The 25,859-nt window shown below is 40.2% G+C and overlaps 1 protein-coding gene across 1 annotated transcript in view; it reads right to left on the bottom strand.

The window, feature by feature from the left end:
- The window catches only part of LOC136331946 (zinc finger protein 91-like), a 69,366-nt gene that overhangs the window by 27,985 nt on the left and 15,522 nt on the right, over window positions 1-25,859 (bottom strand). The window contains 1 exon segment of the mRNA XM_066271121.1: window positions 22,280-24,376. Coding sequence (XP_066127218.1) covers window positions 22,280-24,376 — 2,097 coding nt within the window.

Raw genomic sequence — 25,859 nt, 5'->3', positions numbered from 1 at the left:
AGAGATGAGAAACATCAATTCTTTGTTGCGGTTCCTTAGATGTTCATTGATTGATTTCTCATATGTGACTTGACCACCAGGGCTACAGCAGACCAAGTGACCCCTTGCTCCAGCCAGCGACCTTGGGCTCAAGCTGGTGAGCCTTGCTCAAACCAGATGAGCCCGTGCTCAAGCTGGAGACCTAGGGGTCTCGAACCTGGGTCCTTCTGCATCCCAGTCTAATGCTCTATCCACTGCACCACCGCCTGGTCAGGCAGTCCGAGTTTTCTTAACCCCAACAAACCTACTCCAAGGCATATCATAATGAAATTGGCACAAACCAACAGCAAAGAAAAAATTCTCAAGGCAACCAGGGAAAAGAAGAATACAACATATAAAGGAAGGCCCATTAGATTATCATCGGATTTCTCAGCAGAAACTCTACAAGCTAGAAGAGAGTGGACCCCAATATTTAAAGTCCTGAAAGAGAGGAACTTTCAGCCACGAATACTATACCCATCAAAGCTATCCTTCAAATATGAAGGAGAAATAAAAATATTCACAGATACAGTAAAGATGAGGGAATTTATCATCAGAAAACCCCCACTCCAGGAATTACTAAAGGGGGTTCTCCAATCAGATACAAAGAACAAAAAAAAAAAACAGAGCCACAAGTAAAAGCTCCAAGAAGAACACAATAAAACCAAATTTAAACTGTGACAACAACAAAAAGAAAGGGGGGGAGAAGATGGAGACTAACAGTAGCAAAGGACGATGGAGTGCAAAAATACTCACAAAATAGTTCGCCAGTGTAGGAACCCTTTTCATTACTTAAAGGTAACCACCATTGAAAAAACCACCACAGAAGCACATGAGATAAAAAAAGATAGCAACAGAGGAAAGATGTATGGAATACAACCAAATGAAAACAAAAGATAGAAAAATGAAAGAGAAGGATCAAACAAGACACAAAACTAACAGAAAGCAAGATATAAAATGGCAATAGGGAACACACAAGTGTCAATAATTACACTAAATGTAAACAGATTAAACTCACCAATAAAAAGGCACAGAGTAGCAGAATGGATTAAAAAAGAAAATCCAACTGTATGCTGCCTACAGGAAACTCATCTAAGTAACAAGGATAAAAACAAATTCAAAGTGAAAGGCTGGAAAACAATACTCCAAGCAAATAACATCCAAAAAAAAGCAGGCGTAGCAATACTCATATCTGATAATGCTGACTACAAGACAGGAAAAGTACTCAGAGACAAAAATGGCCATTTCATAATGGCTAAGGGGACACTGAATCAAGAAGACATAACAATTCTTAATATATATGCACCAAACCAAGGAGCACCAAAATATATAAGACAGCTACTTATTGACCTTAAAACAACAACTGACAAAAATACAATCATACTTGGAGACCTCAATACACTGCTGACGGCTCTAGAACGGTCATCCAAACAGAGAATCAACAAAGACATAGTGGCCTTAAACAAAACACTAGAGCACCTGGATATGATAGACATCTACAGGACATTTCATCCCAAAGTGACTGAGTATACATTTTTCTCCAGTGTACATGGATCATTCTCAAGAATTGACCATATGTTGGGCCACAAAAACAACATTAGCAAATTCAGAAAAATCGAAGTTGTACCAAGCATATTTTCTGATCATAAAGCCTTGAAACTAGAATTTAACTGCAAAAAAGAGGGAAAAAATCCCACAAAAATGTGGAAACTAAACAACATACTTTTAAAAAATGAATGGGTCAAAGAAGAAATAAGTGCAGAGATCAGAAGATATATACAGACTAATGAAAATGACAATACGACATATCAGAATCTATGGGATGCAGCAAAAGCAGTGATAAGAGGGAAGTTCATATCACTTCAGGCATATATGAACAAACAAGAGAGAGCCCAAGTGAACCACTTAACTTCACACCTTAAGGAACTAGAAAAAGAAGAACAAAGACAACCCAAAACCAGCCGAAGAAAGGAGATAATAAAAATCAGAGCAGAAATAAATGAATTAGAGAACAGGAAAACTATAGAAAAAATTAATAGAACAAGGAGCTGGTTCTTTGAAAAGATCAACAAAATTGACAAACCCTTGGCAAGACTTACCAAGGAAAAAAGAGAAAGAACTCATATAAACAAAATCCAAAATGAAAGAGGAGAAATCACCACGGACACTGTAGATATACAAAGAATTATTGTAGAATACTATGAAAAACTTTATGCCACTAAATTCAACAACCTAGAAGAAATGGATAAATTCCTAGAACAATACAACCTTCCTAGACTGAGTCAAGAAGAAGCAGAAAGCCGAAACAGACCTATTAGTAGAGAAGAAATAGAAAAAACCATTAAAAACCTCCCCAAAAATAAAAGTCCAGGCCCTGACGGCTATACCAGCGAATTTTATCAAACATTCAAAGAAGACTTGGTTCCTATTCTACTCAAAGTCTTCCAAAAAATTGAAGAAGAAGCAATACTTCCAAACACATTTTATGAGGCCAACATAACCCTCATACCAAAACCAGGCAAGGATGGCACAAAGAAAGAAAACTACAGACCAATATCTCTAATGAATACAGATGCTAAAATACTAAACAAAATACTAGCAAATCGAATACAACAACATATTAAAAAAATAATACATCATGATCAAGTGGGATTCATCCCAGAATCTCAAGGATGGTTCAACATACGTAAAACGGTTAACGTAATACACCATATCAACAAAACAAAGAACAAAATCCACATGATCTTATCAATAGACACAGAAAAGGCTTTCGATAAAATACAACACAATTTTATGTTTAAGACTCTCAACAAAATGAGTATAGAAGGAAAATATCTCAACATGATAAAGGCCATATATGATAAACTGTCGGGAGCCGATCAACAACTGCTGGCTGACAAGGTCACAGCAGGAGAAGACCCACAACTGCTGGCTGACAAGGTCACAGCAGAAGAAGACCCACAACTGCTGGCTGACAAGGTCACAGCAGAAGAAGATCAAAAACTGCTGATTGACAAAGTCACAGCAGAGAAGACCAATGGCTGCGGGGTGACAAAGTCACTGCAGTGAAGACCAATGGCTGCGGGGTGACAAAGTCACCGCAAAGGAAAGGCACAACGATACTTCCCCCTTTGACTTTTTGAATTAATCTGGCCTTATATCCCCCTGGGTGTGTGCTATTAATTATGGCACAGAGATAATAGTACCATGCTTTCCCTGTAGATTCATAGTGATTTCTTTGGAAATGAGACAGAGGGTGTGAGTTCCACAGAAAAGCCTGTAAGCCCCTTGAACTGGGCTCATAGACATAAGAGGCTGGCTATGATATCCCTTGTAAAGGGTTAAGTCTGTAGGAGAATTCCTTCTTAATCATGTTAGAAAGAATAGATTGTGACTTGTGAATGGGTAGGAGGCAGTGGCTGTGCACAGAGCACCCTTCGGCCTTCACTTAATTCAACATTTTTCCTCCCTAGCCTTTTCATGTGATAAAGTAGAGAAACATTCCTTTCTTCTTATTTGATCTGCAGATAGTGGTACACTCTGAGAAGAATAGAGTGTGTTGCTGCTGGGCTATCTTGCAAGTGCACTCTGCATATCTTTGGATGTAAGCTATTCTTAATGTTATGTTAATTTCTTTAGAGGCAAGCCTTTTAGAATCTTGTGAGAAAAAGTAGGACACTGCATAAACTCAAGGCCATTTACCTGAGCAAGTGGTGGTCCATTGTTAGTCATCTGCTAAATCTCTCTCTGCCCCTTAACTCACAACAGCAGTAAAGTTAGTAAACTATTAGTACTAATACTTTAAAAGCTTTTACTGATGTTGTTATCGCTATTCAAGTTATTTTGTATTTTGAATGATTTGTTACCTGGTTTGTGATTCATAGATGTAAATTAACTGTTATCTGGAAACATGCAAACATAGTGAAACAAAAGCAATAATTAACACCTTGTGATTGTAACTCAGTGTGTGTGTATAAAAAGGGAGCTATACTAGCATTTGGCAGAGATGCCTGGCAGTAAATGCTAACCAGAGAATAAAGAGAAAGAAAAGAATTTGGCTCTCTCACTCCATTTTTGCTGACGCTGTCTCCTCCTGTGGGACCCCTGAATCCCCCCCGGGGCTGGACCCCGGCATTAAACCATCAGCTAACATCATATTAATGGCACTAAACTGAAGGCTTTCCCCCCTTAAATCAGGAACAAGACAGGGTTGTCCACTCTCTCCACTCTTATTTAATGTGGTACTAGAGGTTCTAGCCATAGCAATCAGACAAGACAAAGAAATAAAAGGCATCCATATCGGAAAAGAAGAAGTAAAGGCATCACTTTTTGCAGATGATATGATCCTATACATTGAAAACCCCAAAGAATCCACAAAAAGACTACTAGAAACAATAAGCCAATACAGTAAGGTCACAGGATACAAAATTAACATACAGAAGTCAATAGCCTCTCTATATGCCAACAATGAAACAATTGAGAATGAACTCAAAAGAATAATCCCCTTCACGATTGCAACAAAAAAAATAAAATACTTAGGAATAAACATAACAAAGAATGTAAAGGAGTTATATAATGAAAACTATAAACCATTGTTAAGGGAAATCGAAAAAGATATAATGAGATGGAAGAATATACCTTGTTCTTGGCTAGGAAGAATAAATATAATCAAGATGGCAATATTACCCAAAGCAATATACAAATTTAATGCAATTCCCATCAAACTTCCAATGACGTTTTTTAAAGAAATAGAGCAAAAAATCATCAGATTTATATGGAACTATAAAAAACCCCGAATAGCCAAAGCAATCCTAAAGAAAAAGAATGAAGCTGGGGACATTACAATACCTGACTTCAAACTCTATTATAGGGCCACGATAATCAAAACAGCATGGTATTGGCAGAAAAATAGACATTCAGACCAATGGAACAGAATAGAAAGTCCAGAAATAAAACCACATATTTATAGTCAAATAATTTTTGATAAAGGGGCCAAGAACACACAATGGAGAAAAGAAATCCTCTTCAATAAATGGTGCTGGGAAAACTGGAAAGCCACATGCAAAAGAATGAAACTGGACTATAGTTTGTCCCCCTGTACAAAAATTAACTCAAAATGGATCAAAGATCTAAACATAAGACCTGAAACAATTAAGTACATAGAAGAAGACATAGGTACTCAACTCATGGACCTGAGTTTTAAAGAGCATTTTATGAATTTGACTCCACAGGCAAGAGAAGTGAAGGCAAAAATTAATGAATGGGACTACATCAGACTAAGAAGTTTTTGCTCAGCAAGAGAAACTGATAACAAAATAAACAGAAAGCCAACTAAATGGGAAATGATATTTTCAAACAACAGCTCAGATAAGGGCCTAATATCCAAAATATACAAAGAACTCATAAAACTCAACAACAAACAAACAAACAATCCAATAAAAAATGGGAAAAGGATATGAACAGACATATCCTTTTAAAAATAAAATTATTTTTAAAAAATAATAGAAGTTGGCAAAAAGGGTGAAAGAGAGCTCTAATTTAGGAGTAGGTCCCAGCCTGAAATATGAGTGGGGCATAGGACTATCAACACCCACAACAGAGATCTTTGAGGGAAGAATAAAAATCCTGATTATTCAGGCAAGATATAATTAAGTGGCCCTTGTGCTGATGAGATCAGTTTACCTGCTTCTTGAAAGAAATACCCTAGGCTCGTCCCAGGAAGAAATACAAATGGCCAATAGATATATGAAAAGATGCTCATCTTCATTAGCTATTAGAGAAATGCAAATCAAAACTGCAATGAGATACCACCTCACACCTATTCGATTAGCTATTATTAGCAAGACAGGTAATAGCAAATGTTGGAGAGGTTGTGGAGAACCTCTGTTTGTGGGAATGTAAAGTAGTACAACCATTATGGAAGAAAGTATGGTGGTTCCTCAAAAAACTGAAAATAGAACCACCTTATGACCCAGCAATCCCTCTACTGGGTATATACCCTGAAGACTCAGAAACATTGATACGTAAAGACACATGCAGTCCCATGTTTATTGCAGCATTGTTCATAGTGGCCAGGACATGGAAACAACCAAAAAGCCCATCAATAGATGACTGGATAAAGAAGATGTGGCACATATACACTATGGAATACTACTCAGCCATAAGAAATGATGACATCGGATCATTTACAGCAAAATGGTGGGATCTTGATAACATGATTCAAAGGGAAATAAGTAAATCAGAAAAAACCAGGAACTGCATTATTCCATACGTAGGTGGGACACAAAAGTGAAAGTAAGAGACATTGATAAGAGTGTGGTGGTTACGCGGGGGAGGGGGGAAAGGGAGAGGGAAAGGGGGAGGGGGAGGGGCACAAAGAAAACTAGATAGAAGGTGACAGAGGACAATCTGACTTTGGGTGATGGGTATGCAACATAATTGAACGACAAGATAACCTGGACTTGTTATCTTTGAATATATGTATCCTGATTTATTGTTGTCGCCCCATTAAAAAAATAAAATTATTTTTAAAAAATAATAGAAGTTGGCAAAAAGGGTGAAAGAGAGCTCTAATTTAGGAGTAGGTCCCAGCCTGAAATATGAGTGGGGCATAGGACTATCAACACCCACAACAGAGATCTTTGAGGGAAGAATAAAAATCCTGATTATTCAGGCAAGATATAATTAAGTGGCCCTTGTGCTGATGAGATCAGTTTACCTGCTTCTTGAAAGAAATACCCTAGGCTCGTCCACAGTGTCGTAGATGGGGCCAACGGCCCTGGGCATTTTCAGCCTTCAGTGGCAAACCCCAGCTTTCTGGGCAAGGTTAGGTCGTAGGTGGCTGGAGCAGGGTTGGAAGAGACTGAACCCTCCCTTAGAGGAGCAAGGAGGAAGCCTACCTTCCAGTGTCCCTTTTTCCTCACAGCAAAGGCATGTAAGCCTGGCAGGCTTTAGCTCAATGACCTTCCTTTTCACTATTGAAGCAGAACCCAGATGGAATCCTATGAGACCCCTTTGGGGCATTGGAGCCTTTAAGGACGTATCCTAGAAGCTGGTAGTTCACTTGATCTCTATTGGGCTTTTTCTGCCTCTTGGTGCCTTAAAAGCCATGTTCAGAAGATCTCACTGAGGGGTTTTAGGATCCCCATCCGCTTATATAAACCTTTTCTGTATATCTGGAGCTATTTGGAAAAAGACAAAACAGTGTTTTTAGATTGATCAAATAAAAGAAGGTAAAAGTTTGCAGGAGAAAAAGATTGATGTCTCCTGTTCATCAGCATTCAAAAGAAATTTAAAAAATTTTAAGTAAAAAGCATGATATGGTAGACCTGTAGAGTTCCAGGATATGACTTCCCCCTGTAAAATTTTTTTAAATTGACCTTAAAATATTTGCTGGGTACACTTTAATAATACCTTGACTTTAAAGATTGTAAGAAATACCCATAATTTGAAAGTTTTGACAAAATACAGTAAATGCTTTTGCTACATATTCAAGAGCATTGTCAGTTTTAACCAGTTTAGGAAATCCAATAATAGAAAAATGCATACAAACAATGAGCTATAACATGCTTATCAGCCTGTTCTGTTCTGGCAGAGGTTACTATAAATCCAGAATAAGTATCCACTGTAATGTGGACATATGACTGTTTGCCAAATGAAGGTTTATGAGTAACACCCATTTGCCAAAGTTGTCCTGGTATGGGTCCTTGAGGGTTAACTCCAAATGAAGGGACAGATTGTAGAATAGGACAGCTTGGACAGGATTTACCAATCTGCTGCTTCCCGAGAAAGTTGAAACTGTTTACACAGGGCTGCAGCATTCTGGTGATGAATAGTATGAGACTGAATTGCTCGATCTGTCATGGTTGCTCCAAATAATTTTCTTTTGGGTAGCTTGATCAACAAGGGCATTCCCTTGTGCTAAAGCTCCAGGGAGCATGGAGTGAGCTCAAATATGTCCTATAAAACATGGAGCTCTATGTTGACATAAAAGTCTTTGAAGAAGAAGGAAATGCTGAAATAGTTCACCAGCAGTTATCCCTGAGACAGCAGTCTTTATAGTGGAAACAACCATAAGTAAATATTTGCGTCTACGGTCATACCACCCTGAACGCATCCGATCTCGTCTGATCTCGGAAGCTAAGCAGGGTTGGGCCCAATTAGTACTTGGATGGGAGTAAATATTTGCTGTCTGTATACAGATTAAAGGAGGAATATGGCAAGTGCTGAAAAGCCATGATAATAGCATATAATTCTAGTCTGTGAGCTGATTTTAAGTTGACTGTTTCAGTATAAAGTTGTCTATTGATTTGCAAGAGCGATTTGCCATTTAGTGGAAGTTTCCCAGAGCCATTGTTGTTGATTTTTTGAAAAAAAGAACAACAATAATTTTGAGGCTCAAAACCTATAAGCTGTAAGGGTTGCCTATGCCCCTTGATAATCAAGGAGGTGACAGGATCAAAATATGGAAGTGTATTCCATGGGCTATTAGATGGTTCAATGTGCCCAAGCTGTAGCTGCTCTTGTACCAATTGAGCAGCTGCCCTAAGTTTCTCCTAAGAAAGGGGCCATTGGTCTACCCATACAGGATTATCTGATTTCCAAGTAATTGGGTCTGCACAATTTATTATTGGGGTAGCAGGAGCTACCAAGGCCCCTATGCTAAATTTTGATATCCTAATCCACACCTTCTGGTATTGGGTGCCACTTCTATGGGGTGAGAATACCTCGCTGTTCTTTCCCTAGTCCCTTAGTGGGCAAAAATCCCCGATCAAGCATCTGAGTACTGACTAAACCATTAGGAATGGCAAGCAATGCTCCTGTATTTTTCAAAACATCTCTACCCCACAAATTAACTGGCCATCCAGGGAGCACATAAGGCTTAAAAAATCCAGAATGAGCCTGACCTGTGGTGGCGCAGTGGATAAAGCGTCAACCTGGAAATGCTGAGGTCACCGGTTCAAAACCCTGGGCTTGCCTGGTCAAGGCACATATGGGAGTTGATGCTTCCAGCTCCTCCCCACCTTCTCTCTCTGTCTCTCTCTCCTCTCTGTGTCTCTCTCTCCCTTCTCTCTCCTCTCTAAAATGAATAAATAAAATTTAAAAAAATCCAGAATGACCTTCTCAATCTTCCCAATGTAAAGAACTAGAACTTTGTTGAGGGGATTTACTCTGCCCTATACCTTGTAATTCTGTAGCTGCTGCATGAGTGGGCCAGGAAGGAGGCCAATGTAGCTTAGTGATAACAGATACATCAGCTCCAGTATCTAAAAGTCCTTTAAATTTATGCCCTTGTATTGTTAGTGCCATTTCAGGGCATTCCTGACCTATTTTTTTTTAAATCCAATTGGCACAATCAGAGGAGCCCAATCACCAATTCTCTTGGGGCCCCTTTTGCAGGATGTGGCCTGAGAAGCAGAATTAGCATCCTTATACTATTCTTCTAACTGCCTGAATTAGCTGTGAGACAAATTCTTTTTTATTATTATTAATTTTGATGGGGTGACATTCATAAATCAGGGTACATATGTTCAGAGAAAACATCTCTAGGTTATTTTGACATTTGATTATGCTGCATTCCCATCACCCAAAGCCCAATTGTCTTCTGTCACCTTCTAACTGGTTTTCTTTGTGCTCCTCCCCCCACCCAACCCCATCCCTCTCCTCCCCCCCCCACCCTGTAACTCCCCACACTCTTGTCCATGTCTCTGAATCTCATTTTTATGTCCCATCTATGTATGGAACCATATAGTTCTTAGTTTTTTCTGATTTACTTATTTCACTCAGTATAATGTTATCAAGGTCCATCCATGTTGTTGTGAATGATCCGATGTCATTCTTTCTTATGGCTGAGTAGTATTCCATAGTATATATGTACCAAAGCTTTTTAATTCACTCATCCTCTGATGGACACTTGGGCTGTTTCCAGATCTTCGCTATTGTGAACAATGCTGCCATAAACATGGGGGTGTATTTCTTCTTTTCAAACAGTGCTATGGTGTTCTTGGGGTATATTCCTAACAGTGGTATACCTGGGTCAAAAGGCAGTTCGATTTTTAATTTTTTGAGGAATCTCCATACTGTTTTCCACAGTGGCTGCACCAGTCTGCATTCCCACCAGCAGTGCAGGAGGGTTCCCTTTTCTCCACATCCTCGCCAGCACTTATTCTGTGTTGTTTTGTTGATGAGCGCCATTCTGACCGGTGTGAGGTGATATCTCATTGTGGTTTTAATTTGCATTTCTCTAATGATTAGTGATGTTGAGCATTTTTTCATATGCCTGTTGGCCATCTGTATGTCCTCTTTGGAGAAGTGTCTATTCATTTCTTTTGCCCAGTTTTGGATTGGATTGTTTGTCTTCTTGGTATTAAGTTTTACAAGTATTTTATAAATTTTGGTTATTAACCCCTTATCAGATGCATTGTCAAATATATTCTTCCATTGTGTAGTTTGTCTTTTTATTCTGTTCTTGTTGTCTTTAGCTGTGCAGAATCTTTTCAGTTTGATATAGTCCCATTTGTTTATCCTGTCTTTTATTTCACTTGCCTATGGAGACAAATCAGCAAATATATTGCTTCGAGAGATGTCAGAGAGCTTACTGCCTATGTTTTCTTCTAAGATGCTTATGGTTTTATGGCTTACATTTAAGTCTTTTATCCATTTTGAGTTTATTTTTGTGAATGATGTAAGTTGGTGGTCTAGTTTCATTTTTTTGCAGGTAGCTGTCTAATTTTCCCAACACCATTTGTTGAAGAGGCTGTCTTTACTCCAATGTATGCTCTTATCTCCTTTGTCAAATATTAGTTGTCCATAAAAGTGTGGGTTTATTTCTGGGATCTCCGTTCTGTTCCATTGATCTATGTGCCTGTTCTTATGCAGGTACCAGGCTGTTTTGAGTACAATGGCCTTGTAGTATAACTTGATATCCGGAAGTGTGATACTTCCTGCTTTATTCATCCTTTTCAAGATTGCTGAGGCTATTCGTGTTCTCTTTTGGTTCCGTATAAATTTTTGGAATATGTGTTCTATATCTTTGAAGTAAGTCATTGGTATTTTAATCGGTATTGCATTGAATTTATAAATTGCTTTGGGTAACATAGACATTTTAATGATGTTTATTCTTCTTAACCATGAACACGGTATATGCTTCCACTTGTTTGTATCTTCCCTGATTTCTTTTATCAATGTTTTATAATTTTCCGAGTACAAGTCTTTAATCTCCCTGGTTAAATTTATTCCTAGGTACTTTATTATTTTGATTGCAATGGTAAAGGGGGTTGATTCCTTAATTTCTCTTTCTGACGGTTAATTGTTAGTGTATAAAAATGCCTCTGCTTTCTGAGTATTAATTTTATATCCTGCCACCTTGCTAAATTCATTTATCAGGTCTAGTAGTTTTTTGACTGCGACTTTAGGGTTTTTGATATACAATATCATATCATCTGCAAATAATGATAGTTTTACTTCTTTTCCAATTTGGATGCCTTTTATTTCTTTTTCTTATCTGATTGCTGTGGCTAGGACTTCCAGAACTATGTTGAATAAGAGTGGTGAAAGGGGGCACCCCTGCCTTGTTCCTGATCTTAAGGGGATTGCTTTTAATTTTTGCCCATTGAGTATGATGTTGGCTGTGGGTTTGTCATAGATGGCCTTTATCATGTTGAGGTATGTTCTGTGTATTCTCATTTTGCTGAGAGTTTTGATCATGAATGGGTGCTGGATTTTATCAAATGCTTTTTCTGCATCTATTGAAATTATCATGTGGTTTTTCTCCTTCCTTTTATTTATGTGATGAATCACATTGATTGATTTGCAAATATTGTACCAGCCTTGCCTCCTAAGAATAAATCCCTCTTGATCATGGTGTATGATTTTTTTCATATATTGCTGGATCTGGTTTGCTAATATTTTGTTGAGGATTTTAGCATCTAAATTCATCAGGGATATTGGCCTATAATTTTCTTTCTTTGTGTTGTCTTTGCCTGGTTTTGGAATCATAATTATGCTTGCCTCATAAAAGGAGCTTGGAAGTCTTCCTTCCTCTTGAATTTTTTGAAATAGCTTGAGAAGGATAGGAGTTAGTTCTTCTTTGAGTATTTGGTAGAATTCACTTGTGAAGCCATCAGGCCCAGGATTTTTCTTTCTTTCTTTCTTTCTTTCTTTCTTTTTTTTTTTTTTTTTTTTTTTTTTTTTTTTGTATTTTTCTGAAGTTGGAAACAGGGAGGCAGTCAGACAGACTCCCGCATGTGCCCAACTGGGATCCACCCGACATGCCCACCGGTGGGTGATGCTCTGCCCATCTGGGGCATTGCTCTGTTGCATCCAGAGCCATTCTAGTGCCTGAGGCAGAGGCCAAAGAGCCGTCCTCAGTGCCCGGGCAAACTTTGCTCAAATGGAGCCTTGGCTGTGGGAGGGGAAGAGAAAGAGAGGAAGGAGAGGGGGAGGGGTGGAAAAGCAGATGGGTGCTTCTCCTGTGTGCCCTGGCCAGGAATCAAACCCAGGACTCCTGTATGCCAGGCCGATGCTCTATCACTGAGCAAACTGGCCAGGGCCAGGACTTTTCTTTTTGGGGAGTTTTTGATAACTGTTTCTATCTCATTTGTTGTAATTGGTCTGTTTAGGTTTTCTGATTCTTCCAGATTCATTTTTGGAAGATTATATGTTTCAAGGAATTTGTCCATTTCATCTAGGTTGAGACTGTAAGAATTTTATTTTAAATCCTGTTATATTGCTTAGAACTTTGTTTTTGTTTAATAATCTAATAGGCTTTCCTCACTTTATTGTATTAAGACACTTGTTGTAGTATTTGTTAAAATTAGCTATTTACATCTTATTGTTTATTTATATTTTTTTCTAGTCTGCCTCAAAATCAGAACATAGTAATTCACATAAGTAAATGCCACCCAAAACCAGTGGGGTTTGGGAGCCCTTATTGCCAAAGGTTTATTCAAAACCAATTAGAAAAAGATGTTACCAACAGGGAAAGGGATATTTAGAGAAGCCAAACTTAGAATCTATTACAGAAGGCATAATATCTGAGTATTTAATTTGTATCCAAGTAAATACTAAGCAAAGTAAGGAAATTATTATTTATTTTTTTTTTGTATTTTTCTGAAGCTGGAAACAGGGAGAGACAGTCAGACAGACTCCCGCATGCGCCCGACCGGGATCCACCCGGCACGCCCACCAGGGGCGATACTCTGCCGACCAGGGGGTAATGCTCTGCCCCTCTGGGGCATCGCTCTGCCGTGACCAGAGCCACTCTAGCGCTTGGGGCAGAGGCCAAGGAGCCATCCCCAGCACCAGGGCCATCTCTGCTCCAATGGAGCCCCGGCTGCGGGAGGGGAAGAGAGAGACAGAGAGGAAGGAGAGGGGGAGGGGTGGAGAAGCAAATGGGTGCCTCTCCTATGTGCCCTGGCCGGGAATCGAACCCGGGTCCTCTGCATGCCAGGCCGACGCTCTACCGCTGAGCCAACTGGCCAGGGCCAAGGAAATTATTTTTAAAAAAACAAGAGAAAAGGAACTTTCTCAAGTAAACATTTAGAAATAGACTTTAATAAAATAATTGACAATTGTTAGGAAATTGCTATATAGAATTCTTTCCAAATTTAGCTTGCCCATTCTAGTGTTAGGCCTGCATTTATGTACAAAGTCTCAAAGCTAGTAGCAAAGGGACCCAATATGAATTAGAAGCTAATTTGAAGTTACATTGTGCCCATAGGCCACAAAAGGGTCAGGACAAATAAGATGCATAAATCAAATCACAGGGAAAATGTAACTACCCCTTCCTTAAGTACTTGCAGTACTTTATAGGTTACACAACAGACTGTTCAAAAGACTGATGACAGGCGCTTCCAGCATTGCCAGGAGATTCAGTACATCACCCAGGGACTGACTCCCACTATTGCCAAGGTAGAAAATGGCATGCCCTACTCAACCACAAACAGGAAGCTGGTTGGTCTACATTCGGCGAATGTATGAAGAAACTTACTAAGGACTCCCTCTTTAATCAGACTTTGGGACAAAGGGAAACTAGGGTAAAACAAAAGCCAACTTAATTGTCACTAAAAGTTAAAGGTTTTATTGTTTTTATTTTTTATAAATAAATTTTTATTAATGTTATTGGGGTGAAATCAATAAATCAGGGAACATATATTCAAAGAAAACATGTCCAGGAAGTTAAAGGTTTTAAAATGAAGAGTTCTGACTTAAAGTAAATTGTTAGAAAAACCAGTTAATTTTATGTAAGTTGCAAAAGATTTGTGCAGTTTACAGAAAATCAACCAGTAATATTTATTTCTTTAGTGAACTGTATTGCTATTAATGCTGTCTGTTAAATATCTGTTACAGGCTATAAGTTAATATTTCTACAAAACAGCCTCATGCTCTTCAGTAAATTGTCAAGGATATGCCTTAGGAAGTAGAACCAGTGGGGATTGTTGTAAGGTACCAAAAATCTTCAAATTTAATATTGATATTCTAGGAGGAAAGGTCAGGCTTTCCTGTCCTGTCCCTCCTTTGCGGAGGGGAGGGAGAAGAATGTAAAAGTTTCTGGCTTGCAAGAACAATGGGTCATTTAGTTTTAAATCTAAAATTAAGGTTAACTGAGAAACTTCTTCTTTTTTAATAGGAGACAAAATTTACATACCAGCTTACATTGATTGTAATTCCTCCCCCTTCTTGGAATCCTGAGAGTAACATACCTCTAGGCCAGTGGTCCCCAACCCCCGGGCTGTGGACCGGTACAGGTCCGTGGGCCATTTGGTACTGGTCCACAGAGAAAGAATAAATAACTTACATTATTTCTGTCTTATTTATATTTAAGTCTGAACAATGTTTTATTTTTCAAAAATGACCAGATTCCCTCTGTTACATCCATCTAAGGACTCACTCTTGACGCTTGTCTCGGTCACATGATACATTTATCCATCCCACCCTAAAGGCCGGTCAGTGAAAATATTTTCTGCCATTAAACCTGTCCGTGGCCCAAAAAAGGTTGGGGACCACTGCTCTAGGCAAAGGAACCCTAAAAGATTTGTAAACATTTTGATTGTGTTACCTTGAAAGTCTTAATGTTTTTGTGTATCCCCTGAACAAATGTTGTCAGCTTGTGCCATCATGTCATGCTCTCCCCCACCTGTGTGATCAGGGTATATAAACAGCCCCTGAAATAGTTTTGGGGCTCGCACACAATTTGGATCTGCTGCCCTGTGTCAGCCATATGTGGCTGGCATATTTAACAAATCTCCTCCTTTAATAAAACTTCAAAATTCATCTGGACTTGGTGTCTCTATGTAATCCCACGGAATTGAGGTACAGATACAACAGGTATATCAGATAAGGTTCTAACCAACTGAACTACTTAGTCAAGGACTCATTATATTAACTTTGGAAAAAAATCATACAAATTTTATGAATAATAATATTTAAGCCTTACTGAACATTATCTTAGTCAAATTCAATGAACAACAAAAAATTATCTGGTGGAGGGGATACCAGGAAACGCCCTGATTTGAAACATTCCTTTATTTTCGTTGCCTTTACTTCTGATTGGTCAGTATTAAAACACCACCCACCCACCCACCCACTCCTGGAAGGTTCTCAGCGCGCGGCCCCACCCTCTGGGCTTTAGAAGCAATGTGCATGCTCAGCTTCTTTGGAAGCGGATGTAGTGATGATCGGGTGGTATCTGGAGACAGTCTTCCTGTCCCCATTCCTGCAAGCAAGAAGCCTGGGGATCGCTTCAGACGCCCAGAGCCTCGCTCCGAGCATCCAGTCGTGAGTGCGGAGTCCCGGTGAGAGGCCACGAGCCTGCCCGCTTCGCTGCCGGGTGGGGGCTCCGCGTCGGTTTCCGGGGAAACTCTGAGGCCGCCGTGGGGTGTGAGACCCTCCTGCCGCGAGTTTCCTGGCTCGGTCCCGTGGGGGCAGCCCCCTCTTGGGACCCTCCCCCCCACTTAATAAGAGGCCCGGGTCCAGGAAGAGCACACTCTCCATGGCGTGGGGATTCTGGGCGAGAACGCGGGGTCCCCAGAAGAGCCCCCGGCCCGCGCAGGGAGGCTGTGTAGGAGCGGCGACAGCGAAGGGGCCCCGGGGACGCGCAGAGCGGGGCTGGGAGGGGTCAGGGGACGGAGAGAGACACGGGAGGGGAGGAGAGGTCAGTGAGGGCCCATGAAGAGAGGGCCACGTGGGGGTGCGGGGGACGGGACCGTGACGGGGAGAGTGACAGTAACCGGGGAGAGGCTCGGGAGGGGAAGAAAGGGGAGACACCCCGAGGAGAGGAAGGGGCCCGGAGAGAAGGGCGCAGGGAGGGGGCACTTCAGAAGGAGGGAGTGGCCCAGAGGAGGAGAGCTGGGGGAGCGAGTAGGGACAGAAAGGGGGTTTAGCGATTAGGGAGCCGAGGGAGAAACAGCTCTGAGAGGCAGCCTGCGGCAGGAGTGGGAGGAAACAGCAAAGACCATCTGGGGAAACCACGAGGTCACGGCCTGGGGTGAGAGAGGAAGATGCTGACATACATCCACGAATATCAGAACAAAAAGGTTTCAAGAGTTTCTAGGAACGGGTGCTGGGACAGGAATAGATAAAAGAGGAGAAATATGCAACGACGACAGTGCAGAGCCCCAGGAAGAGACAGGAATAGATCCATAAACGGAAATAACGTACATCGAAGCGGGAAGAAGGGGAAACCGGACCTGCTGAATGGTTAGCCAATGGATGTGCATGATTAAGTTTTGATACATGAGCTTGTGGCTTTATAATCTATTTAACGGTTGCTGAATTGTTTTTACTTAAAAAGATTTGAAAGAGAATTACAAATTTTCCGTTTATAGGACTTGTGAATTTTAAGATCATTTGCTTCCAGGTGCAGCCCTTGTTTACCGAGGGGTGAGAGTTGTCTGACAGTCATAGGTCGCTTCTCATCTCCTGGGATGGCAAGAGGGAGGGGATCAGGGACAAGAAATGACTGAACATGTGATGCTTTTTCAAGGAATATTCAAAGAATTGCGTCTCCCCCCCGCCATAGATTTAAATTTTTTATTCTACATCTCACATTTATTTTCTTAAAATCTTATTGGGATAAATCTTAGTTTGTTGAAAATCTGCTTTCCTGTAAAAATAGTCATTAACTTCTGAAATTAGAATTGATGATATCTCATAACCAGTGCTTAATATTCTTTTTATTTTTTATTAAGTGAGAGGAAGGAAGGGATTCACTGGGCAAGCTCACTGGGGCGATACTCTGCCCATTTGATGCAGCTGGTCCAGTGCTTGGTAACCGAGCTATCTTAGCACCCGAGGGAGGCCAGGGAGCCATCCTCAGTGCTCCAGGCTGACTTGCTCAAATGTTTGAGCCATGGCTGCAGGAGGAGGGGAAGAGAGAGAGAGAAGGGGGAAGGGTGGAGAAGCAGATGGTAGCTTCCCCTTTGTGCCCTTCCTGGAAATCAAACCCAAGACTTCGACATGCCAGTTTGAGCTTTACCAATGAGCCAACTGGCCAGGGCCAATATTCTTTGCCCAATATGAGGCAGACTCAACCTTTTAAAACTTTGACCATAGAAATCATTACATTAAAAAGTATTCCACCTGAGAAGCTTATAGCACAAGGAATAATACAGTGATAGCCTGGGACCCAGAGGACCCACGTTTGAAACACCAAGGTCGCCAGCTTGAGCGTGGGCTCACCAGCTGAAGCATGGAGTCATAGACATGTCCCATGGTCACTGGTCTGAGGCCAAAGGTCGCTCGGTTGAGGAAGGGGTCACTGGCTTGACTGAAGGGTTCCTCTCCTCCCCCACATCAAGGCACATATGGGAAAGCAAGCAGTGAACAACTAAGGGGCCACAACAAAGAATTGATGCTTCTCATCTCTCTCCCTTACTGTCTGTACCTTTCTTTCACTTCCTTTCTCTCTCTGTTGTAAATAATAATAATAATAATAATAATAAATTCCATATTGTTTGTCTTTAAATGTATTGTGTCAAGTTTACATTCTGAGCCCTGTATCCTTTCTAGTGTCTAGCATTGAAACATCCATTGGTATTCAATAAGCAATCTTAGGCTTTTCAGTGTGCAGTTGGTAAGAATGTCTGTGGTCTTAACAGGTAGAACCTTGTGTTATGAGTTTGTCTAATGTTCAGCGGCTTTTTCTGTCCTTTACCGGGATTTGTTGAATTAGTGACTGTGAGCCACCAAGGAGCTGTTCTCCTCAAGTCCCTTTTGTCCACCCTCTGAAAACACTGAAGAACTTGAAAGTTTGTTTTTACAGAGCCTATTCATTGTTTAATTTTATTCACTTCTTTTCCTTTTTTTTTTCTTCTAGGAGATGAAGATGCTTTGATTTCCAATTTAACAGAAACAAAATTGTACTTTATTGGATCTGCAGTCTCCACTTTTTTTTTAGAAAATTAAATTTAACAGGGTGACACTGGTCAAGAGTACATAGGTTTTGGGCAAACATCTCCACATCATTTGGACAGTCAATTATGTTGTATACCCATCACCCAAAGTCAAATCATCCTTCATCATCTTATATTTGTCCCTCTTTATACCCTCCCCCTTCCTCCCTTATCCCTTTCCTCACCCATTCCCCTTCCCCTGGCAACCACAGTGCTCTTATAGAGGTCCATGAGCTTCAATTTTGTGTCCCACCTATGTATGGAATCATACAGTTCTTAGCTTTTTCTGATTTTCTTATTTCACTAAGTATAATGTTATCAAGGTCCATCCATGTTGTCAAAAATGATACTGTCACCATTTCTTATGACTGAGTAGTATCCATTGTAAATATGTACCACTTCTTCTTTATCCAATCCTCTATTGAGGGACACTTTGGTTGTTTCCATATCTTGGCCACTGTGAATAATGCTGTGATGAACATGGTGTACACATATACATATTTATATAGCTAACATTTTTTTCATGTTTTCTGAATTCATTTTTTGTTTTTAAAATAATTCCTGAAATTTCCTGGAGAAGAAGAAGGAATTGTGCCCAGGGGGCAGGTCCTTAGAGAAGTTCTAGTCCCAAGCCCAATAAAGATGCCGTATCCTGGGCCCCACTGCAGACCTGCAGAACCACAACTTAAGAGTGCAGCTCTCATCCACAAAGGATCTGCTTGCTTATTAAAGCCAGCCTGTTTTTGATTAGATCACTTGAGTCTTAAGGAAGGACATCACTTGAGCCTTCCCCAACAGAGATGAAGACCTGGTCTGGGTGGAGCATCATTGTTTTTTTAATGAGCTGCTCCAGTTGATTTTTTTAAAAATTTTATTTATTCATCTTTAGAGAAGAGGGAGAGACAGAGAGAGAGAAAGGGGGAGGAGCTGGAAGCATCAACTCCCATATGTGCCTTGACCAGGCAAGCCCAGGGTTTCGAACTGGCGACCTCAGCATTTCCAGGTTGACACTATCCACTGCGCCACCACAGGTCAGGCCTGCTCCAGTTGATTTTAAGGGGATCCCAAGAATTAGCAGGAAACTTCCTGAATTCATTTGGGGTTTTGTTTTTTAGAGGAGAAAGTTTATTTTAAAGTCACAGAAGTGTAAGTAGATTCAGGGAACAAGTTTCAGAAGCAAAAGAGGAGCCCTGGAATCTTAGGAGTGAGACAGGCGAAGGTGAGTGGGGGGCACAGACATGCTCCAGAGAGGAGAGGGCACCCGGGATGCATTAGTGAGAGTGGGGAGCAGGGATGGTCAGGGGAGGTGACAGGGTGTTGTGTTGGGTTTGGGCGTTCAGGAGAGCAGTGCTGTTCTCATTGCTGTGGGAATGTGTGTACGTCTGAGGGAGGACAGACAGGTGAAGACGGTAAAGAACATTGTCATAGTGTGGTCTCCCTGTAGGAGCTTATTTTTTCTGACTCTCCTGTGAGGAAGGACAGGAGGGTGGTCACTTTATCAGTGGAGAAGGCTCAAGTCCAAAAGGCCTTCTCCCTTCTTAGTTGTCACCCTCGTGAGAAAGAATTCAAGAGAGAACCAAAGCACCACATTCAAGCAAAGCAGTTTATTATGCAAAGCTTTCCATTTGGCAAAAGGCACAAAAGGGCAAACTCAGCTAACCTGAGTCCCCCTATTTTTTTTTAATTGAGAGAAGGGGAGGCAGAGATAGACTCATACATGTGCCCAAACCTGGATCTACCAGACAAGACCCCTGTGGGATGATGCTCTGCCTATCTGAGGCATTGTTCCATTGCTCAGCATCCAAGCTACTTTTAGTTCCTGACACAGAGGCCACAGAGCCATCCTCAGCCCCCAGGGCCAGCTTGCTTAAATCAATGTAACCATGGCTGCAGGAGGAGGAGAAAGAGTAGGAGGGAGCGGCAGAGAAGCAGATAGGCACTTCTCCTATGTGCCCTGACTGGGAACTGAACGTGGGACATCCAAATGCCAGGCTGATGCTCTACCACTAAGCCAACTGGCCAGGGCTGAGAATAACTTTAAAATGTTGATATAATGCTGTTATTCTCAAATGGTAAAATGAAATACACTAAACAAGATGAAACTTCATGTGATCTCTGAAATTACATGCACTTTCCAGTTGATATCTTTATGCTACTATATTCAAAAGAAGCCGTTCTTAAAATCTCTGAACAGGACACATAAGCAACATTCCATGACCAATGAAACAAGAAAAAACTATAGTACAATATTTCCCTACATATAAGATGCACTGTTTTACAAAAATTTTGGGGTCTAAAAACGGTTTTATACAGTAATTATAGACTATTTTACTTGCATTTTCTGCTTTTTTGCCTTGTTTTTACACTCATTATTGAAGACTGATTCATCATCAGACACAGATAAGGACAAGCTAATGGATGGAAGTTTTGACAATGATGAGTTGTATGAATTTTATGAATAAAATGAGTTCAATAACTTTATGTAATACATTTTCTCAAAATTTGGGCTCAAATATTAGGGTACATCTTATACATGGAAGTACCTTATACATGGGAAACTGTAGTAGGTTTTGTATTAAAATAAAAGTGATAACTGCATAGTGAGTTTCTATAACCAAGAGTCACAAGTTTTAGAAAAAGGTTACATGTACAGAAATGCAATTTACAGAAAATCATTCACATTAGAAATTTGTGAGAATTCTACTTGGCTACTTACTGATCAGCTATGTTAAATTACCTATGTTGATGCATGATTTCTTTATTTCTCAGTTGCCTTGTTCCTACATTACATCTTCAGGTTACTAATGTACATACTGCAATTTTGTGTATTAAACCATGGAAATTTGTTTACATGGACTCAAAAAAGAAAGATATGTGTAATAATACATATAGGCTCAACAGTTAAAAGGACTTACTAATTATACCAAAGTAGATCTTTTTCAATTACTAGAGTGTGAAGCAGAACACTGTAATATTGGAGGGTGGGCAACAGTTACACAAGAGACAACAAAGAAGATAAAAACAAGACACATGGACAACTCGTAAGCCCTGGAGGAACGGCACAGCCTGCCTGAGTCTACCCGTGGAGGCCTCGGTAGAATGCAGGAAGAGAGAAGCAGGACCCAGAGCACAAGCCTTTAATAGGATCTGCAGAATTTTCATGGTTCTCGAGATAACTTTAGATTGTTAAAAATAAAGCAAAAAAGTGAGGTTTTGTTAAGTTACGCAGGAACTTTTCTAAGAGCAATACACGGTGAAAGCCCTAAGATGTGAGAAATTGTTGCTCACAGGGGTGTCGAAAAAGGTTAGCATACTGAGTAAAGCTTGTCCATATTTTTTATGTCTGTTCTCCTTCTACCTGGTATTATCAGATGTTGAGTAACATATGAATAAGTACAAAGACTCTGGAACATAAATTGCATTTTAAGGCTTGTTTTTTTTGATGTTCAAGGAGGCTTGAACAAAGGATAATGTTTTGCCAAATTACTGACATTTTACCTCCATCATGAATTCTGCAATGTTCAAGTTTTCAGCACAGGTAAAAGGCTTTGCCACATACTTTACATTTGCAAGGTGCCTCTCTGGTACCCCTACAAATGTAAAGTTTCTGTCCATTATGAACTCTCTTATGCTAAGATTTGATAACAATAGAAAGGCTTTGCCACATTCTTTTACATTTGTATCATTTCTCTCCCATGTGAATTCTCTGATATAATAAGCTGTGAATTCTACATAAATGTTTTGAAAATTTCTAAACATTTTAAGACCTCACTCCAGTATGAATTCTCTGAAGTTCAGTAAAGGTCCTAGAATGACAAAAGACTTTGGCAAATACTCTGCCATTTGTAAGGTCTCGCTCCGGTAGGAACTACCTCATGTGAAGTAAGACAGGAACGCCAGGTAAAGTCTTTGCCACATGCTTCATACTTGTATGGCTTCTCTCCTGTATAAATTCTCTGGTTTTCAGTAAGGTTTGAGAAAAAGCTAAAGGCTTTAGCACATTCTTTACATTTTTATGGTTTATCTCCCTTGTGAATTCTCTGATGTATAATAAGCTTTGAGTTCCACATAAAGGTTTTTCCACATTCTAAGCATTTATGAGACCTCTCTCCAGTATGAACTCTCAGATGTTTATTAAGATCTGATGAAGTCCTAAAAGCTTTGCCACATTGTTTGCATTTGTATGGTTTCTCTCCCGTGTGAATTCTTTGATGTACAGTAAGGTGTAATTTCCGGATAAAGGTTTTTCCACATTCTAAACATTTATGAGACCTCTCTCCAGTGTGAATTCTCTGATGGTAGGTAAGAGTTGAGGAATGGCTAAAGGCTTTGCCACATTCTGTACATTTGTATGGTTTCTCTCCTGTGTGACTTCTTTGATGTATATTAAGATTTGAAGATTGCCTAAAGGCTTTGCCACATTCTGTACATTTGTATGGTTTCTCTCCTGTGTGAGTTCTTTCATGTATTGTAAGAGTTGAAGAATGCTTAAAGGCTTTGCCACATTGTCTGCATTTGTATGGTTTCTCTCCTGTGTGAATTCTCTGATGTACAGTAAGGTGTAAGTTCTGGATAAAGGTTTTGCCACATTCTAAACATTTATGAGACCTCTCTCCAGTATGAATTCTCTGATGGTAGGTAAGAGTTGACGAATGGCTAAAGGCTTTGCCACATTCTGTACATTTGTATGGTTTCTCTCCTGTGTGACTTCTTTGATGTATAGTAAGAGTTGAGGATTGCCTAAAGGTCTTGCCACATTCTCTACATTTGTATGGTTTTTCTCCTGTGTGAGTTCTTTGATGTTTAGTAAGAGCTGAGGAATAGTTAAAGGCTTTTCCACATTGTCTGCATTTGAATGGTTTTTCTCCTGTGTGAATTCTTTGATGTATAGTAAACTGTGAGACCCACATAAAGGTTTTGCCACATTCTAAACACTTATAAGACCTCTGCCCAGTATGAATTCTCTGATGGTTAATGAGAGTTGAGGAATGGCTAAAGGCTTTGCCACATTGTCTACATTTGTATGGTTTCTCTCCTGTGTGAACTCTTTGATGTATAGTAAGCTCTGAGTTCCGCAAGAAGGTTCTGCCACATTCTAAACACTTATGAGGCCTGTCACTGATATGAATGTTCTGATGTGTAGTAAGGGTTGCGGAACTGCTAAAGGCTTTGCCATATTCCCTGCATTTGTATGATATATCTCCTGTGTGGCTTCTTTGATGTTTAGTAAGACTTGAGGAATGGCTAAAGGTTTTGCTGCATTCTCTACATTTGTATGGTTTCTCTTCTGTGTGAGTCTTTTTATGTTTAGGAAGAGTTGAGGAATTGTTAAAGGCTTTGCCACATTGTTTGCGATTGTATGGTTTTTCTCCCCTGTGAATTCTTTGATGTACAGTAAAGTTTAAGTTCTGGATAAAAGTTTTGCCACATTCTAAACATTGATGAGACGTCTCTCCAGTATTAATTTTCTGATGGTTAGTATGAATTGAGGAATAGCTGAAGGCTTTACCACATTCTCTGCAATTGTAAGGTCTCACTTTGGTGTGAATACTTCTCTCATGTAAAGCAAGACATGAATGCCAATCAAATGCTTTACCAAATTTTTCGTATTTATAAAATTTTTCTCCACTATGGGCTTTCTTACGTTTACTGAAATTGAAAATTTCACTAAAGGCTCTCTTACATGAATTATAATTGTAAACTTCTTTCTCAGTATGAGTATGCTCAGCTTTAGTATGATTTGAAGATTGTTTAAAAGATCTGACACATTTACTTTGTTCATTTCTCTTCTCCACAATATGAATAACCTGGTGGATATTGAAATGTGACATTTGGTCAAACACTTTACCATGTGTATACTGGTTCTCTGGAAATGGAGTTTTCTCATTTTGATTAGGAATTGATTCTTGGTTAAAGTCCTTCCAGTGTTCATTGTATTGATCACTTCTGTCTCCATTATGTGTACTCTGGTAATCATCGAAGAGAGAAAGGCCATTAATGAAGGCTATAATTTTATTTAACTTGTACACATTTCCCAAGTAACTAAGATAACTATTAAACCATGATGGTTGTATAAAATATACTGCCAAGTTTATGAAAGCTAGACATTGAGATGAAAAAGAATGTTATTTCTTGCTGAAAAGTATTCCTTGCCTGATCAGGTGGTGGCGCAGTGGATAGAGCGCCAGACTGGGATGCAAAGGACCCAGGTTCAAGACCTTGAGGTCACAGCTTGAGCACAGGCTCATCTGGTTTGAGCAAAAGCTCACCAGCTTGGACCTAAGGTCGCTGGCTCGAGCAAGGGGTTACTCAGTCTGCTGAAGACCCACAGTCAAGGCACATATGAGAAAGCAATCAATGAACAACTAAGGTGTTGCAACATGCAACGAAAAACTAATGATTGATGCTTCTCATCTCTCCGTTCCTGTCTGTCTGTCCCTGTCTATCCTTCACTCTGACTCTCTCTCTCTGTCTCTGTAAAAAAATTTTTTAAAAAGTATTCCTTGTTAAAGGCCTTGCCAAACTGATCACAATTTGAATTTTCAATGTGCATTATAAATCTTAAACGTTAAAAATGAAAGGCCCTGGTCAGTTGGCTCAGCGGTAGAGCGTCGGCCTGGCGTGCAGAAGTCCCGGGTTCAATTCCTGGCCAGGGCACACAGGAGAAGCGCCCATCTGCTTTTCCACCCCTCCCTCTCTCCTTCCTCTCTGTCTCTCTCTTCCCCTCCTGCAGCCGAGGCTCCACTGGAGCAAAGATGGCCCGGGCGCTGGGGATGGCTCCTCGGCCTCTGCCCCAGGCACTAGAGTGGCTCTGGTCACAACAGAGCGACGCCCCGGAGGGGCAGAGCATCGCCCCCTGGTGGGCAGAGTGTCGCCCCCTGGTGGGCGTGCCGGGTGGTTCCTGGTCAGGCGCATGCGGGAATCTGTCTGACTGTCTCTCCCCGTTTCCGGCTTCAGAAAAATACAGGAAAAAAAAAAAATGACTGAAAGTGTAATCCCACCATACATTTTAAACAAATCAGATGATTATTCACACCAAAGATTACATAAATTCCTAGGTTTTTCTGATTTCCCTTCCAAGAATTAACAATAATAAAAACTAGTTTTCGATCTTTGTTTCTACAAACACATTGATATGCAATGTTAACTGAATTAAAAAAGGAGTTTCCCAAATAATGTAATATTTTTTACCTCCTTAGGAAAAAAGTTTAATTAAAAATAATTGTAATGCACTGCTCTGATACCTCGGTTGGTTAGAGCATCTCTGCAATATTCAAAGGTTTCCGGTTCAATCCCTGGTCAGGGCACACACAGGAACAGGTCAATATTTGTCTGACCCTGTCTCTCTGTCTCAGGATCTCTCTATACTCCTTTGTCTCTAAAAGAGCAATAAGCGCCCCAAGGTAGTTCTTTCCATATTATCTTCCTTTCTTCTCACTATACTCTTCC

The sequence above is a fragment of the Saccopteryx bilineata genome, chromosome 3, assembly GCF_036850765.1.
Source record: "Saccopteryx bilineata isolate mSacBil1 chromosome 3, mSacBil1_pri_phased_curated, whole genome shotgun sequence".
NCBI lineage: Eukaryota > Metazoa > Chordata > Mammalia > Chiroptera > Emballonuridae > Saccopteryx > Saccopteryx bilineata.
Note: the sequence above shows the minus strand (reverse complement) of the source record. Positions and strands in the feature narration are given on the sequence as shown.